The 18,869-nt window shown below is 40.3% G+C and overlaps 1 protein-coding gene across 1 annotated transcript in view; it reads left to right on the top strand.

The window, feature by feature from the left end:
* LOC121950400 (NT-3 growth factor receptor) overlaps positions 1-18,869 on the top strand; it is a 269,926-nt gene that overhangs the window by 99,281 nt on the left and 151,776 nt on the right. The window contains exons 5-7 of the mRNA XM_042496388.2: positions 9,342-9,520; positions 11,244-11,386; positions 18,116-18,260. Of these exons, the coding sequence (XP_042352322.2) occupies positions 9,342-9,520; positions 11,244-11,386; positions 18,116-18,260 (467 nt within the window). The remainder of the gene's footprint in view (positions 1-9,341; positions 9,521-11,243; positions 11,387-18,115; positions 18,261-18,869) is intronic.

Here is an 18,869-nt window from a genome sequence, read left to right as displayed (position 1 = left end):
CCCGAGTCCCCAGGCCCTGCTTCCTCACCGGAAGGTGTGTCGGTGGGATTGAGGAGGTCTTCGAAGTATTCCTTCCACCGATCCACAATGTCCCCAGCAGCGCCCCGTCCCCAGCATACACAGTGTTGACAGAGCACTGCTTCCCCCTCCTGAGATGCCAGATGGTGGTCCAGAACCAAAGCCGTCCGGAAGTCATTCTCCATGGCTTCACCAAACTCCTCCAACACCTGGGTTTTTGCCTCGGCGACCGCCGCAGCAGCATTCTGCTTGGCCTGTCGATACCTGATTGCTGCCTCTGGAGTCCCACACACCAAGAAGGCCTGATAGGACTCCTTCTTCAGCTTGACGGCACCCCTTACCTCCGGTGTCCACCAGCAGGTTCTGGTGTTGCCGCTCCGACAGGCACTGACCACCTTACGACCACAGCACCGGTTGGCCGCCTCAGCAATGGAGGCACGGAACATGGCCCACTCAGACTCAATGTCCCCTGCCTCCCCCGGGAAACGGAGGTGGGAGTTGAAGCTCCTTCTGAAGGGAGACTCTGCCAGACGTTCCCAGCAGACCCTCACAATGTGTTTGGGTCTGCCAGGTCTGACCGGCGTCATCCCCCACCTTTGTAGCCAGCTCACCACCAGGTGGTGATCGGTTGACAGCTCCGCCCCTCTCTTCACCTGAGTGTCCAAGACATACAGCCGCAAGTCCGACGATACGACTACAAAGTCGATCATTGAACTATGGCCTAGGGTGTCCTGATGCCAAGTGTTCATATGGACACCCTTATGCTTGAACATGGTGTTCATTATGGACAATCTGTGGCGAGCACAGAAGTCCAATAACAAAACACCACTCAGGTTCAGATCGGGGGGGGGCATTCCTCCCGATCACGCCCCTCCAGGTCTCACTGTCAACGTGAGCATTGAAGTCCCACAGCAGAACGAGGGAGTCCCCAGAAGGAGCACTCTCCAGCACCCCCTCTAAGGACTCCAAAAAGGGTGGATACTCTGAACTGCTGTTTGGATCATAGGCACAAACAACAGTCAGGATCCGTCCCCCAACCCGAAGGCGGAGGGAGGCTACCCTCTCATTCACTGAGGTAAACTCCTCTCTCGAGAAGACTGGTTCCGGAGCCCACGCTGTGGGCTGTATATCTAGTCGAAACTTCTCAACCTCGCGCACCAGCTCAGGCTCCTTCCCCGCCAGAGAGGTGACATTCCACATCCCAACTCACACTGCACCCGACCCCTATGGCCCCTCCTACAGTTGGTGAGCCCATGGGCAGGAGGTCCCATGTCACCTCTTCAGGCTGTGCCCGGCGGGGCCCCATGGGTAAAGGCCCGGCCACCAGGCGCTCGCCATCGAGCCAGGCCTCAGGACCATTCATCGTATTCATCATAAGGGTCTGGTGAGCTACACTTTGTCTGGTCCCTCCCCTAGGACCTGTTTGCCATGGATGACCCTACCAGGGGCATAAAGCCCCAGACAACTGAGCTCCTAGGATCACTGGGACACGCGAACTCCTCCACCACGATAAGGTGGTAGCTCAGGGAGTTCAACTAAAAACTTAAAACTATGCAAGAGCAATTAAAAAAATTCAAGACAAAGTTATGAGGTAAAGTTACAGTACAATTATTGTCTAAAAACTAGTTTATACGTATACAGTGTACATTATAATATTAAATACTGTTATTCCGTGATTATAGTGTTGTTTGTTGTCTATTGCGATGCCAGTGCATGCACATGCAGCAGCCAGTAGCTCTTAAGATCCTTGCAACTTTTTTGCTATATTTTAAAAAAAAAAATTCGATACCATAGCCCTTCTGCTGAAGCTCAACTTTTCTACGACAGAGAAGCACTTATCAACATCAGGAAACTTGTGTGGGTTTTGGACTGAATGCAGCAGACTGAGAGGATCCCCACCAACGGCATACGCTGAGCAGCCTCTCAGACCAGAGGGGAAAAAAGAAACCGAAAGCACCAGATAAAAAGAGTGAGGAGAGCTGACTTGGACCGAGAACTGTTCCTCTACCAAGCCTTCCTCTGGCTAATGCCTGGTTGCAGTAGAATGAAGTGGATAAGGTGCAATAGAGGCTCACTCGGCAATGGGAAATCAGATCAGATCAAGCTATTGCACTGGATGGGCAGACCTTGTTGGCAGCCGTTAGTACGCAAGACTCTGATGTAAATTAAAAAATGCACATCAGGAATTGAATGATGCTACCAAGCAACATGCCCTTGCAACCATTTTATATTTTCATAGTAGCTGGTGATTTTAATCAACTCATCCTTCAACTCCAAAGACGTAGCAGGATCAAGGACAAATGCAATTTCATTTTTTAAACTTTGTCTGAAAAAAAAGACTAATAAATCTTTCTTCCTTCCTTCTTCTTCTTGTTCTTCCTGTATTAATAAAGTCTATGATGTGTTGAGAGTATAGCATATTAACAGTATGGTATTTTATAGTACAAAGGAGTACGAAGTAGTAAATATGATGCAATGAAAGGATAACAATAATGTAAAATAGTATAACATGATGTTGTGATGATGAAGTGTAGTATATAATATTATACAGTACAATAAAAGTAGTAGTAATAATATTATAGTACAGTATGAATCAATAAGTAAAGTACAAAATATGAAGGACAAAGGATGGATCAGTGTATAGCACCAATAACTCCTTGCTTGCAGTTGCCTGGAAAGAGCCTTTCTTGGATAATCAACTTAACAGCGACAGTCAGGGGCTCACTGTAAACAAGGCCAACGTTAACTACTAACATATTTCGATTTGGTCAACACTGGAAATCGCTATACGTAGTTCTCAAATTATATGTTATATGTCTAATACAGTCTTCCCTATGAGTCTGCATCTCTGACAAATGTGCATTTAGAAAGAAAAAAACACAAGACTCACCTGTACCTGGAGTGTCCGCCATGACCGGATGTATCCAGCGTAGAGCCCACCCTTTCATGCAGCCCAATACACATAGAGGTTTTTCAATTCTCTGTTTTCAAATCAACATTTCACAAATAGAAAATTAGAAAAATTGCTTCAAAATCTTAACTCTACATTGATTTGATGAACGAAAAATAACATTAGCAAAAATTGAATTCAGTTTTTCCAATTTTCTATTTTTCCTTTTTTATATGGGAAAATTTAACTTAGAAGTGTTGCATAAACAAATACATTTGCATCTTTTATCAAATGAAATCTATTTTTTTTTCACCATTTCTGAGACTTACAAAGTACTGTAATGGTAAATATGGGTTGAAATAATATTAGTACTGGTAATACTAGCAATTCCATGGTCACAAATTGATATATGTTTGTATACTAACAAATTACAAGCATTATAATGGTAAATGCCTTTACTTTCCATCACTTGTTTAAATCCTGTTGTCATTTGAATAAACTGGTGGTTTAAAGTGTGTCTTATTCTTTCTGTCTTTAAATATATATATTCAGTTTATTTAGTTTTCCAGTTAGGTATAGTCCATTCACATTGTTTATAATTTAATTTGATCGAAGCATTTCACACATTTGAATTTATGAAGATTTAAGTAACTTTTTATTGACTAACTTTTAAAATCTAATTACAAACTTCTGAAGCCCAGTGCACCTATTTTAACTTTTTAAACTTTAAAGCTTCTTCCAATTATCTTTTAATCTGTTTGTTACTACACTTACTAATGTTGCTAATGGAGGTCTTTCTGCACATGTGCTAACAGAGGTCCATGTGTCTGCAGCCAGGTGCTCTTGTCCTTTCCTGCTACAGTAGTCCACATTCAGATAGGAAATGAACACCGAACTCCTGTATAAAAGTCCAGGGTTAGTTTCTCTTCACTTTAATACTCTCTAGGAGATGATTGTTTGTAGCTAGCATGATTCTTGTATATAATGTACAACATTTGCACTCTGTCTTATTTTACTTTACCTTTTGAATTTAACAAGTACTTGTTGATCTCAAACAATGCTGTATGCTCCTCAGAGCTTCAGTTTGCTTTCAGTTTTGAATTGTAATGATGATGAGCTCAATACATAAATCCATTGAACAGTGTGCTTTAAACAGAAAGTCAGTTGACCTGCTGGTTACACAGATCATCTCTGTCCTCACTTCCTCTGTGTTCTCTACTGGAAACCATCTGATTAATCTCAAAGTGGAATAAAAATAGTTTTGGCAACAGCAGCCAACATAAACGAGTCTTTACCAGCAGTCTTTGTCTTCGCTCTCCTCTCCCACATCATCAGAATCAGAATCAGAATCAGAATCAGAATCAGAATCAGAAATACTTTATTGATCCCCGAGGGGAAATTGCCTTTAGTTACAGATGCTCCCATTCTGATGTCTTAAAAGAAGTAGGAAAGTGTAGAATAGTAAAATTCAGTCAGCCATAAGTAAATCAGTAAAATTTAAAAATATAAATGTACATTTGTTCTTGTTACCACTGTGTGATGAATAAAACAACAGATTAACAGCATTTGAATATAGAATATTACACATGGATGTAGTTATTGCATGCTTGTCTCTCTGCCTATCTGCCCCACACATTTAACGTAAGTGAGAGGTTATCGTTGTTGAATGGGAGAGAGAGGTTATCTCCTCAACAAAGTAGTGCAATGCATTTACATTACATTTCCCTGGCCAGGTAGATGAGGAAGTTAATTAAGTAGGTGTCAGAAGTGCAAAGATTGCATTGCTGCATGTCACCAGATAAACTGGGAACAACTGGTGGGGTAACAACATCATTTCAAGTATCTACTAATGCAATAACTTTAATTAAGTTGTGCTTACAGGGTGCTACATGAAGACAAGTGTAGTGTTGGATGCATCAGTGAGAGAAACACATTAGTTATGTTAATATGGTGGTGCAGCTTTTAGTAGTCATGTTTAATTACCCAGAAAATGCTTTCCACCTCCATACAATTATTCTTTTCCTAAAATACTTGTAAATACACAAATACAGGGGTGTCCGGTGGCTGAGTGGATAAAGCAGGCAACCCATGAATGAAGGCAGTGTCCTTGCCACAGCAACCTCAGGTTCAACTCCCGCTCATGGCCCTTTGCTGCATGTTGTCCCCTCTCTCTCTCCCCCTTTCACACTACTGATCTGTCTTATCTAATAAAGGCTAGAATTTTTTTAAATAAATAAATACACAGATACACCATGCTAGTTTACATGATAAGTGAAAAAATGCTGCTCATTCTTAATCACCGGTATTGCCTCATTCATAGGGCCGTTTTTAATTTGCTTCCTTCTTACCTATGTAGCTTTATCCATTCAAAAATTCCTGGAAGCTTCTGTCAGCACTCTGAGATGTATTCACTAGACTTACCCTTGCTATCTTTCCCCTAAGTTCACTTTGAAAAGGGAAAAGGGGCTTTAGGCATGTTGCACCTAAAATTTGGAAACTGCTGAAGAGTGTTTTGAGTCTGGGGGAACTGGTCTTTTTCAATGTTTTCAAAACTAGATTGAAGGAGAAGGTGGAAGATGCATCAGGTTGTAGATACTTTGACTAACTATGTGATCCAGGATATGTTGACCTGATTTATCTGTATGCTGTGACTCTTTTATTTTCTTCTCTCTTGTCATATGTCTGCATCTTTGTATAATATGACTATGCCTGTCTCTTAAGTTTAGAGTTTAAGCGGACAACCTCACATAAGCGTAAAGAATTTTTTTTAAAAATGAATGAACTAAAGAGTTTTTTCAATGATGAAGAGTGTTAAAGGTGTGTGGGTCAGAGTGGCAGAGAGTGGCAGGCAGATGAACTGGTGAGCTAGCTGGGCAACACATAGAAGGCTGGTGGAGAGCAGCACAGAATGTGGTTTGTAGCAGGGTAGAACAGACATGATCTTCAGAAGGCACAAGGATTAGGTGAGGAACAAATAACTAGGAAGCAAAGAAGCAAAGACAAACTGATATGAGGCCATAAGTACCACGAGGCAAACCAAACAATCTGGCAAAGCCTGAAGGGTAGAACTGGGGTTGATGTACTGCAGGGTTGATTGGTGGATGAGATCCAGGTGCACAGGATGATAACTTGCAGGTCAAGCAATGTAGTCAGCAGTAGGGAGGCCACACTCAGACAAACTCACAGGGATAGACAGTTTATAGGAGGAGCCTGAAATGTTATAAATTACTGTGTGATGATTTTTCTTTCTTTAAAGCTCTCACTTTTTGTACTCCTCATCCAATCTTATTTGCTATAAATGACCATGCACTGGTTTCCAGTGAGTGAAGCATCTCAAAGTTCTGCACATTGTTCAACTGTCAAAGCCCTCAAGTCTCTGAATTATTCCCATAACAACAATTTGGCTGACTGTTTGAATTCAATCTACTTGTCTACACTTAATGTGGGTGCACCACTTAGGGTTAGATCTAAGTCTTCAGAAAGAAAGCAACCTTGGATAAATGACAATATTCACAATTGTAAATAGAATGTAGGAAAGCAGAATACAGGTGAAAAATTCTGGTCTCCAAGTACATCATAATATTAGGAAAGAGCTATTGTTACTTATAATGATATGGATGACATGGTAAAGGAAGAAAGAAAATATTATTTTTGGAACTTATATCCTTACATCAGTGTAACTCTAGGGTTTTGAAGACTGGATCAGCTGTCCAGCCCTTTGTTGTGCCCTATGTCAACGTGATGTTGAATGTGAAATTGTTTTCATCTTACATTACTAATAACTTGAGTCAAATAGAGCTGCTATTGCCCCCTATGCCACTTACTCTGTTGCCATTCACCCACTGCAAGATGTTTGTTTTTTTTTTCCAGATTATTTTTTCATAATAATCTTATTGATTTAGTAACTTTAAAAACAGAATTTACAAGGTGCTTTGACAAACAAAATAAAGCAGAAATAGGATACACAGAAGGTAATAAAATGACAGAAACCCAAACAGTCCTACTGAACACAAGCAAAGAAAGTAGGGTAGAGTTAGAATAAGATTACAACAAGAGAACAAATTTTGCAAGATGCAGAATGTAAAATGTCAAAATAAAATAATCCAATGAAATACACCAAAAACAACAGAAGCCATTAAAAGCAATAAAATCATAAATAAAAGGAAATAAAATAAATTAAACATAAGTAGAACAGGTGAAATAAATAAAAATAATTAATAAGACAGCATCACATGAAAAAAAGTCTAGAAAAATGGGTTTTATGAAGTAACTTTAAAGAATCACTGATTCTGCGAGACTTCTCTCCTCAGGTAGGTCATTCCAAAGCTGAGGGGCCCTGATGGCAAAGGCACTGCACCTTTAGTTTTAGGCCTTCACTTTGAAATGGCCCAAGGGGCCCGACCCTAGAATCAAAGGCTGTGAGCTGGCACGTAAGGGGTCAACATTTTTGTCATGTAGCTGGTCAGATGCGCTTTAAAAGTGATCATTAAAATCAACTCTAAAACAAACAGGGAGCCAGGGGAGAGAAGCCTCGATTGGGGTGATGTGATGTAGTCTATTAAAACCAGTAACCAAGCTGCTGTGGTCTGAAGTAGTCGGAGGCAGGAATGTGATTTTTAATTTATGCCAGAGCGGAGGGAGTTACAATAATCAAAATAGAAAATATAGTGAAAAAATTAAAAAAATGTCATACCCCTCCTATACTATGAGCTCTGCATGTACCTATTTGTCTAAGAACGTTCCAATTGGCCAGCTACATTAATGCAAAGTTCAGTGGGAGAATGTGTGCTTGTGGTAAGAGGAGAGTATTTCCCACAGAGTTCAGTAAAGGGCTCCACCTGCACTAAAAAAAAACTTAAAACTCATAATGACATTTACCAATGGGCAATTTACACCAAAATTATCTGAAATGCCAGCTCACTGATTAGAGAGTAGTATTTAAAGCAGTAACTAGACTGACTCATTCCTCCAGCTTTTCACTGAGAAATAAACTTTACATAATTCCCAATCTGTTAGCTTCAATTGATTTCAGGATTTAAAAAAAAAATGTTTTATTTTGTGTGTGCATGTGTGCATGTCTTTGTGTGCATGTAACTATTTTCTCTCATTCTCTCCACCTTTCCAGTTTTGCAGTCACTGTACAGTAGGAAGAGTAGGGAAGTGGTAAGGAAAGTAGGAAGTGGGCCTACTGTACAGAAAACTGTACATTAAGCCCACTACACCTACACATTCAGCTGACTCAGTCTGAAGATCCCTTAGTAACTGCTGTCCCCATTACTTTACCTAATAAAGGTTGCTGAGCAGTTCTTGGTTGTATGTAGCAGAGATATGTTGTGCCTTCTTTGGGGGTTGAGGCTAGTTGTATACGATGGTAATTGGTCTCATTTGGAAAAGTTTTAATAACTCTGAGACCGTTTGTCGAATTGCCGTACTTTTTTTCCCCTCTGACAGCTGCCGTTCAGAAGGTCTCCAATGCATCGTAGCTCTTTTAGAAGCCTCAGTATCCAGCCTGGGAATTCAATAAATCCATAATGATAGATCCAATATTGGGTGTCTTCCATCCATATTTTATCCATATTTCAATGATAAAACTCCGTTAACATTGACGCTAAACACCATATTGGTTTCCCATAGTTCCTTTGGAGAGCATATCGACCAATCAGAGGTTTATCCGACACTTTGTCATTGCTTACGTGTGCCAGTACGTCATCATCTGGAGCAAACTGCACTGTGATTGGCCTAATCTTATGTTATGGTAGCGCCTAGTCCACTAGAATAAACTCCGGTATCCCCTATAATAATAATGAGACATGGGTAAATCTGAAGACAGTCTAACAAGCAGCAGGGCCTCATATGGATGTAAATTCTGTATTCACTGCAGGCAGAGCAGGCAGGAGAATCAGGCCCCTCTCTTAAGTGTCAGGAGTGTGATGTGGCCCTCTGCATCATCACAGATAGGAGCTGCTTTGCAGAATGGCACAAATAATGGGGTACACAAACAACGGCAAAAAAATGATGTGACTTTATTGCAGCCAGCAGAAGTGCATACAATACATGAAAGGTTTTCTACAAGAAAAATGCTTGAACATAATACTTTTTGTGTGATTTATCACTAAAGATAACTGTAACATTCAATTTCTGTTTTGTTTTTTCTTTTGTCTTTATGGTCTCATAACTATTTGTACATTCAAGTGACATCACTGCAGCCTAAATATTCTGATAGCCCAGCTTGATTGTGCATTGAGGGGCTGAGGTTATAAATGCATTATTACAAAAAGAGTCCAGGCAAACCAAAACTTGGAGAAAATGACTCAGTGCTCAGAAGGTTAAAATGATAAAAATGCTGTGTTCCTCTGGTTCACAGTCAGAAAGTGAATATGTCAGAGATTTAGTGCTAATACTGTCAATGCTCTTTGTGTCCTTTTCTCTCTAGTCATTTGGAGGAGGTGGTGTTTGCCTGTGGCTGTGAGATTCGTTGGCTGCAGCTATGGCAACAGAGAGGAGAGGCGGGGCTAAGCAACCAACAGTTATACTGTGCTGATGACATAGAAGGAACTGGAAGGATGGAGGGAAGAAAGATACAGCTGCATGATATGAACATTAGCAGCTGTGGTAAGTTTAGGGTAGGAAAATCAGCACGACACGCACACCTGATATGCACCCTCAATATGCCCATATGTATATCTATTATTCACCACGTGTTACCTGAAATTCATAAAAAAAATTAAAAAATAAAAAATAAACATTTTTTCTTGCATGCCTTTGGTGAGCAAAAATTCCAAGAAGAAACCTCTTGATGAACTGAGGAAAAAGGGGTCCATGTTTAATGACAGCAAAACTCTATCAAAACATCTGTCCCACAGTGTAATCCAAGTCTTATTTGTGCAGTCGTATGCAAAGCACTTCCCAAACAGGTAGCCCTTTCTGACGTGAACTGAAATGAAAATAAAACGTATTCATGCTCTCATCAAAGCCTGACTTCATTGATAAATCCCTAAACTTCTCCTGGCTAAACATGGGAGCTGTTAGCCTTCTACTACCACGATTTGTAGTTTGTGTTAATTTCAGACTTCACTGAATAACCCTTCAGAACACTAAAGTCAGACTGCGAAGATTATTGTTGGGACTTAGATTATAATGCTTGAGGTGTGAGAGTTTGTAAATAGATGTTTTGATATAGTTCTGTTGTTGTTAACCCTTTGAAACCTGAGCAAAGTGGCTTGATTTTTTTTTCAAAAACATGGAAAGAAGGCAATAAGCAACTTTAAAAGAAATAACCCCCAAAAATTGAAAGAAATCAGTAAAAAGTACAAAAAAATTACCTGAAAATGATCAAAAACCATCATGAAAAACATTTAAAAAATCACACAACCAAAACAAAAGCAAGAAAAAGGCTGAAAAGTGCTTAAAAATTGTAATAATTCTGTAAAATAATTTGTGTTAAGTATTTAATTGTGATAATTATAAAACACATCTTTTCCTCTAACTTAATAAAATATAATTTCAATTTGCTGTACATTTCTTGCCAAGTTGCTCTTTGCCTTTTTGTCATGTTTTTGAAAGAAAATCAAACAATAAGCTCAGTTAATTCAAAGGTGTAAATACTTGTGAAAGACATCTGAGGACAGCCAGGAAAAGTTAAGTTGCTCCAGGTTTCAAAGAGTTAAATGCAAACCGCTTTTACCTCAGTACATCAATAATTTTCTACATTTTTGGATTTTTAATTCACTGGAGGCTTGCAAGGAAACATTTGGTTCATGAATTCAACATAACGTGTAATTGACATGCAAATGGACATTTGGGAAGGTTAAGTATTCCTTTAATGATTAAGAATTTTGGCAGCTGATAATGAATTTTGTCTTTAATCTGATTAAATGACAGACTGAGATTTATAATAATAATAATAATAATAAAAATACTAATAATTATTATTGTATTTTACCAATTTTCAGTAAGCCTATGACAAAAAAGAAAAGAAAACAAACAACATATCTCTCACTATTTTTTGTCTTCCCTACTTTGTCTGAGCTTCTCCAATATGTCTTGTTTCTTCAGACTTCAATCATCCAATCCACCAAACAACACCAAATAAGAGTCAATAGCAGAATAAGCTATTTGGCATTGGCAGAGAAGGTTTGGCCCTAACCCTAACCCTAACCCACCAGTTAAAAGGGAAATAAACAGGCTTTCCAATGGTATAAGATTTATTGCTAAGAAGCATTATTACAACAAAGAAATAATCTACTAAACACAAATTTCCTTACTTTTTGCACTTAGCCTACATGGTTAGAATTATATTTTTTCCTTTTTTCCTCATGTTCTCCTTTGCTCTCAGACCTGCCAGATATCAGTGTCAGCCACAGCAACCTCACTGTTGTCGAGGGTGATCGAGTAACAGCAATCTGTAATGGCTCTGGATTCCCGTTACCTGAAGTGGACTGGCCTGTCAACGGCTTGCACTCAATCAATGCACAAGAGGTAGGGAGGAAACACAGACACATAGGTTCACACACATTGAAGAAAACACATAGACTTGAGTGATGCATTTTACTGCTGCCAGCTGACAGTCCGTTCTCCCAACTCATCCAATACTGCTGCTTTGTCAGTGATGTCAACGTCAGATACCCACTCAAATGGGCACCATTCATGGTGGCACAATATGCACCACCACGCTGCAGGAAACTACTGTAATACCAAAAGCTAGAAAGTCCTTACAGGGTGGGTAGGAGGGGTGGTGCATTGGTCTGATAAACCCAAAACTTTCACATGCCAATTGTTTCCCTGTGAATGTTAAGCCAAGTCTTGATGTTTTATTCAAAACCTTACGCTGTGCTTTTGTTGCACAAGGAAATAAATGTATAAACCAAATGTTTTACCATAGTTGTAAATGTATTTTGAAAAAGACTTTAGACAATGAGCAGCAACTACACATTTCGTGTGAAACTGAAGTTTGTTTTGAAAAGACACAATACATTTAACAAATGTGAATTGACACGCTGTCCTGAAATGTCAAGTATTTAGACAGAAATTCTACATCCCTGCAACTGAAGAAACCACCTATGACCATTGCATTGTTTTCCCTGTTCGCCGCTATCCATTTAAGAGGGGCATGGTCCGTCAACCCAGCAGGAAGTATTTGAATTTTTCCATGACCCATTTTATCCAAAGATACTCTTTTTTTCACAGTGGCATAATTCCGATCAAGATTCAGCAGCTTACAGTATATGAAATCGGGTGCTCTTCCCCATCAGAGGTAGTCAATACCTGGAATAGGACTGCCCCAAGGCCAGATCCAGAAGCATCTGTCAGGAGAATGAAGTAACTGCTAAAGTCAGGGATAACCAAGACTGGCTACACACTCAGGAACTCCCGGAGTGCCTGGAATGCGTGCTCTGCCTCAAAGGGGCCACATCACCTGGTTCGGTTGTGTGTTTTGTGTGTTGTGCACCAAGAAGAATGAAGCTGAGCTGTCAGAGCTGGATAGTGTGGCACACACTGGCGGTAATATCCCACAAACCCAAATAACTAATTTACCGTTTCGTTGCAAGGCACAGCTTTCTAATTTCTTCTTTGGCGGCTTCATCAGCCCCCTTCCAACAGTGTGTCACAGGTATTCTTACTCCTGTAATCCCAGGTGACACTTTCTGGGATTGGCCACCAGGCCTGCTCCTGTCAGCACATTCAGAAACCCCTTGCAGGTGGGCCAGGTGGGAGGAACAGTGGATGGCAGAGAGAGGGTTTGCTGCTTGAGGAAGACAGCCTGATGGTAGTGATATGCAGGACAGAGGAGAGGCCAGGGATCTCTGGATTAAGAACTGAACTGGAGAAAGACTGAGGCAGGGCAGATTACAGATATAAAGCATGACAACAAAGGGAGCTTTAATAACATAAAAACTAACTTCATCCTAATGATTTCCAGAAAGCAGGAGATGCGCAGGGGTAATCCTGCAGGCCACTCCGGCCAAAAGCCATCCATCCAGAGCATTGGCTGCAAGTGGCTGGTCTGGGTTCACAGTAGAAAGAGTCAATTCATGCAAAAAGCACAATGAACTGACCTTTCCAGGTGAGTGTGGCTGACAACTGTGTCTGAAGACGGAGACACACAGGTAAGTTTTTTGCCTTGTTAATGGCGCCACACCCCTGGAGCTCTAGCTAAAAGCAAAAAAAAAAAGGCTTTTAGAAGCATCTTTTACTTGTGTCGGTTGGTTGAATACCTTGCAAATCTCCACACTGAAAGCTTAGTATAAGTTGGTGACCTCCTCTCCCACACCACTGATGCCCACTCCAAAGCACTTCACCTGAGCAGTGCCATACTACAGGTGATCTTGGCTCTCTCTGAAGAATAGGACATGTTTTTTTTTTGGTTTTTTTTCGTGTATTATTTTTGGGGGCTTTTTGCCTTCATTAGATAGTACAGGAATAGCATGAAAGGGAGGACAGTGAGGGGATGACATGCAGCAAAGGGCTGAATGTGGAATAAAATTTTGCGGCAGGTGCGGCAAGGACATAGCCTCTGTAAATGGGACATCCACTCTACCAGGTGAGCTGTTGGGCGCCCAACGCCCATGGTTTTCTGACAGGCGGAGGAATATTCCATGCTTCTGAAAGAGGGGGTGGAGCTGATGAAACAGCTCTGCTGATTCTGGAGACCAGACACATTTATGTTGAGCGCCTGGAGATTCTATACTATGCTCCAAAGGATCTGGTTGTGCTGACAAAAAAGGCATCCCTGGACAGAGACAGCTTGGCAGACAGAGTCTAGGTCTGCTGGGTTCATACTGGCTGGATTGTACTGTCATGTTAGCTGAGACTGAACCTAAATGTAGACATAGTACAAGGAGGAAAAGTCAAACATAAGTCTCTTTAATGTTAGAGGGACTGGCCGATTGGATTTAAAGGGGGTGAGCAGGGGTTTCACTTGAGAAGGCTGGATTGTTGTCCAGAGGTGGAGTGTTTGGGATGAAGCTGAAAACTGAAAATGAGAGGTGATAGGGTGAAGAGAGGAGAAAATGTGCAATTCCATGGCAGGCTGGCAAACAAACTAAACCATCACAATTCTCATTTAAACAGGTGAAAGAAACTGGAAGAGTTGATGCATGACTCATAACAAACTGATAATGGCACAACAGTCCGTCAGGGACTAGAATCTGATGCAGGGTATTTATAGAGAAGAGGAGGTGGACTGGCGGGCCAGTCTACTGATTGCAGATGGTGATCAGGTGTACTGAGAGCTGGAGATTAAGAAAGGATGATGGGGGAGGGGAAAAACACGACATACAGACAAAAAGAAAACACACCAAGCAAATCTACCCCAATCAAAGGTAAAAAGCAAATCAAAAATCAAAACACAAACACATATGCACACGCCCAGATGTCACAGGCTGAGTCATGGAGAAGGGGTTATGACAGTAATACAAATGCAAAAGCCTCTGCACAAATGGAAAAACATGCAAAGCAGAAACACAAACACAGAAGCACAAATGCAAACGCCTCAATGCAAATACAATGCCTAAACACAAATGTGCAAATGCAAAAACCTTAAAACAAATGCAAAAGCATAAATGCAAAAAACACAACATAAATGAAAAATTCTCAACACAATATCAAAAGCTGCAACGCAAATGAAAAAGTTATAACACAAACACAAAAGCTACAACACTAATCCAAACACTACAATACAAATACGAAAGCACAATTTCTAACCTGCAACATAAATGCCAAAGTCTTAACAAAAGTGAGAAGCAACAGACGTTGACAAACAAACTGGCAACAATTATGACAGGACCAGGATGGTAATGCTTGACATGTGTGAGAGGAAAGTTATTGTCTCTTCAACATGAGAAGTGAAACATTGTTTGTTAGCTTATTATGATTACTATCACGATGTGATTGTCACAGATAAGCCATGTTGTTCAATGTCTTTATATTTCATTGCTTGATATCATCCAGAATTTGTCCCAGGCAAAGTATATTCCCATTTATGTAGCCTATTTTATCATCTAATGTTAGGTGATTGGTAGTGTTACTAATGTCACCATGGACATACTAGTTTTCAGTACACAGTGACTCCAATCTGCTTTCATCTGGTCTCATTCATGGAATGTTAGTAAATCTGTGAGCAGATTTGCACATAAAACACCTTGGCACTAACAACCTGCACTGGATTCATGAATGCTGCAGAAAACTCAGCTTTGATCGTAGGAACTTGTGTATGTTCATAAATGCCAATCAATCATAAATTGACAGTGGGCTCCTGCAGATAGCATACATCCATGAACAGCCATAGGAAGATGGAACTTACTATGGATGCATCCAGTGTCAGTAGTAGACAGTAGCTTCCTCTCCTCCTTGCCCTGCAGACAGGTAGAAAAGCAAAGGGAGCAGGCTCCATGCTGAGCTTACTGTCTTTCCTTCCAGAGCAAGAGTCCAGAGTTGATGATCCACCAAGCTGGTCCATTTTCTGCTGGAGACGTGTACTTGGGTATAGCCACACAGCCAGTGTGTTCCAGTGTCCTTGACATTAGAAGCTGATTAGTGCTTGTAGTGTGTGTGTGTGTGTCTGTGTGTGCATGTATGTGTGTATGTGTGTGCATATAGGTGTGTCAGTTTGCGTGTGTGTGTGTATAGAGGTCTGGAGGGGGCTCAGGCTCAGTATTTTAGGCTATGTGAGGGTCTAAGGACAGAGGGATTCAGTATTCTGTAAAGCCCTCTGAGGCAAATTGTTATTTTATTAACAAAACTGAATTGAATATTGAATTGTACAATGTCACAACCATCGGTAATCTTTTTTTCACTGAATCTGCTAATTGACAGCTTACTTATCCAAATGTGTTTTATTTCTAATTGTTTGTCATGTTTAACTTGCATATTTCAAAGGCCTCTATTGTAGATTTAAAAAAGGAAACAAACAAACAAAAAAAAAACAGGGCAATATTATGAAAAAAAACCCTTGGAATTTCTGAGATTAGTGTTGCAAATTTGGGAGAAAAAAAAGTAGAGTATTCTGAGCTCATGAAGTCACACATTTTTTTTAAAAAAAAACACACAAACCAGCTGTTCTCTGAGTTTATAAAGTTGCAGATTTCTATGAAAAAAGTAAAAAAAATAGTGGTTATAATAGTGGTTTCTATTTCCGTATTGCTTAATCGAGTTGCAAAATATAATTTAATAAATTCATCCACTGCAAGCACAATACACAGCCAGTGGCAGCGTCTGTGTGATGAGGTTAATCCCAAGTGTGGTTGCATTGTGATGTGGTTATTTGACCCCCACAAAAACTTTATGAACTCAGAGAATAACTGATTTTTTTTCCTCATCAATCTGCGACTTTATAAATACAGAGAGTAGCAGACTTTTTTTCTGAAGAGGTTAGTCCTAATAAAGAATTCCTTATATGTGTTGTGTGCACTGGACTAATGCACAACACATTTTTAAAAAGAGTTTGAAGAGATTTGCAAGAGCTAGTTTGGTGTAAGCTTTTGTGGTTAGCATAGAAACGTTTTCCACAATAAGCCAATAGTCTCAAAGAAAGTGCCTACGCAATTAGACTAATTGTAATTGATTTCTTATCCCAGCCCACCATAGCAAGTGAGGAGAATCTACTGCTAACAGACTGACAGGTAACTGATCAATCAATGAATATATGGGTAATAGGTTAAAAGCATATATTCAGCGGGATATTTGCATGATTTTAACAGATGTCTTTGCAGATTACGCTTCACTACACGTGAAAGAAAAAGACTCATGGCATAAAAACATGCAGTGGGTCTCTGATTACCATGGAGATGATTTAAAACACTTCACTGCACCAGGATCCTCATGTGAATAGACAAGTGTTCAATAAGTAAATGCCAGATGCTCATGGTAACCATTGAAATAGCTTCTTTGCACTATTGTATCCCTGCCATTACAGCTGTATTTTCTTTATCTCAAAACTATATTTCAGGGAACTTACAGACAACAAGGAGTCCCTCATCCACTCATTTGCAATAAAAAAGTAAAAGACAATTCAACTCTGCCATCAGCCAGAAAAGTCTGTCTGGTAGAAGTATTTTCATTTTAACCCAAACCATGATATATTCCTCAACCTTACCAAGAAAAACAAGCTTCTCCCAACAGCACCATAATGCCGCCTTAATATCATTATGTCTCCATGGATAGACATGGATAGATAGATAAAGTACATGCATATGAAAATATAAAGTAATTGCACAACACAGTAATAATGGTCACCTCCTTTATTGACTTGTATTTTTGTTGTGCATCCGTTCATACATCCATAAATGCAGGGCCAGGTTGCGGGGGAAGCAGGCTGAGCAAAGCACTGTAGACATCCCTCCCCAGCAATGCATTCCAGTTCCTCCTGGGGGATCCTGAGGCGTTCCCAGGCCAGATGAACTAAATAATCTCTCTATCATGGTCTGGGTCTCTTCTGGGGCCTCCTACCAGTTGGATGTGCCTGGAAAACCTCCAACTGGGGGCACCCAGGAAGAATCCTAATCAGATGCCAAAACCATCTCAACTGGCCCCTTTCAACAAGAGGGAGCAGCGGCTCTACTCTGAGCTCCCTCCAGATGCATGAGCTCATTATCCTATGTCTAAGGTTGAGCCTAGCCATTTTACAGGGGAAACTCATTTCTGCCCTTTGTATCCTTAATCTCATTCTTTAGGTCACTACCCAAAGCTCATGACCATGGATAAATTGATAGATCTACCTATGCCTTCCTGCTCACCTCCCTCTTTACCACATTACGTTTTAGCTTTTGCATTTGCATTTTCTGTTAATGCACTTGGGGTTTTCAAATTTGCAAAGTGTCTTGGATAGGCCCTTCATTGAAACCATCTCAGCAAATGTGGGCTTCAGACTGCTCCTTATGTAATACTATACAAGTAGGAATTTAAATGCAGTGAGTAAAAGGCTAGCAGTTGAGGTTACCATGCATGGACACTGACTTCGGGAATAACGTAATGATTACATTCTCTTCCAGTTAAGTCAACTTTGTGTTAATGTAGCATAATGCTGACGCTGACATTATCACCTTGCTGAAAGAGTTTGCTGGCTAGTCAGTTAGCCAAAGTGTACTCTTCTTCCTTTTGCCTTAAAAATTAGTAAAACTGCATGCTCCCACCATGCTACACTCCTGCCTGACACATTCAGCCATTATTTGCTCATGCTCATTCTCTTATTTTATCCTGCTGTCCCTCCAGGCCAGAGTCTATGACAACAACACTATTCATTCCATCAACATAACTTTGGTCAATGTGAGCAGAGACGACAACAACTTCCTGCTAACCTGCACTGCCACCAACATAGTGGGCATGACCAACGCTTCCGTCCAGCTAACTGTCCACTGTAAGTACACACACACATCAACATACAGTAAACATACACAGACAGAGCATTGTTCTTTTGGCTGGCTGTTAAAATTTCCATTTAATGGTCACTGGAGGAAAGTACATATTATTAGTTATCATAGCGGTAACAGGTCCATCCATCATCATTTCAGCCTATACACATCTGACCTACAGTATGTGTGTGTGTGTGTGTGTGTGTGTGTGTGTGTGTGCTAGGGTTTGGTGTGTTTAAATATATATGTGACCTACAAAAGGAGCTGTTTGCATGAATGTGTCTCAGAAATTATCCTGTCACATGGCTTTTGAAAAGGCCACAACAGCACCTCACCTACAGTACATAATAAAGGAAAATGCATGCTGCAGCTGTTTAACGCACAGTTAAGTCTCAGGAAAGCAAATGATAACCTGCTACTTTATTCAACTGTTTGAATTGCTTTTTGAAACACATCCTCGTGACATGAGCAATTCTTAAATTCTATCTCATGTTATTTATTTTTATCCATTTAATTGTTCAATAATGTAACGATTATGGATCATCTTATTTTATCAGGCCAGATGGTACTGGGGGATTACCTGCGAGTTACTAATAAGTCTTAACCTCGTAAAT

The sequence above is a fragment of the Plectropomus leopardus genome, chromosome 7, assembly GCF_026936395.1.
Source record: "Plectropomus leopardus strain MGB_pleo_1.0 chromosome 7, ASM2693639v1, whole genome shotgun sequence".
NCBI classification, from domain to species: Eukaryota; Metazoa; Chordata; class Actinopteri; order Perciformes; family Serranidae; genus Plectropomus; species Plectropomus leopardus.
The sequence above is the reverse complement of the archived record's forward strand: the minus strand, read 5'-3'. Positions and strand labels throughout refer to the sequence as shown.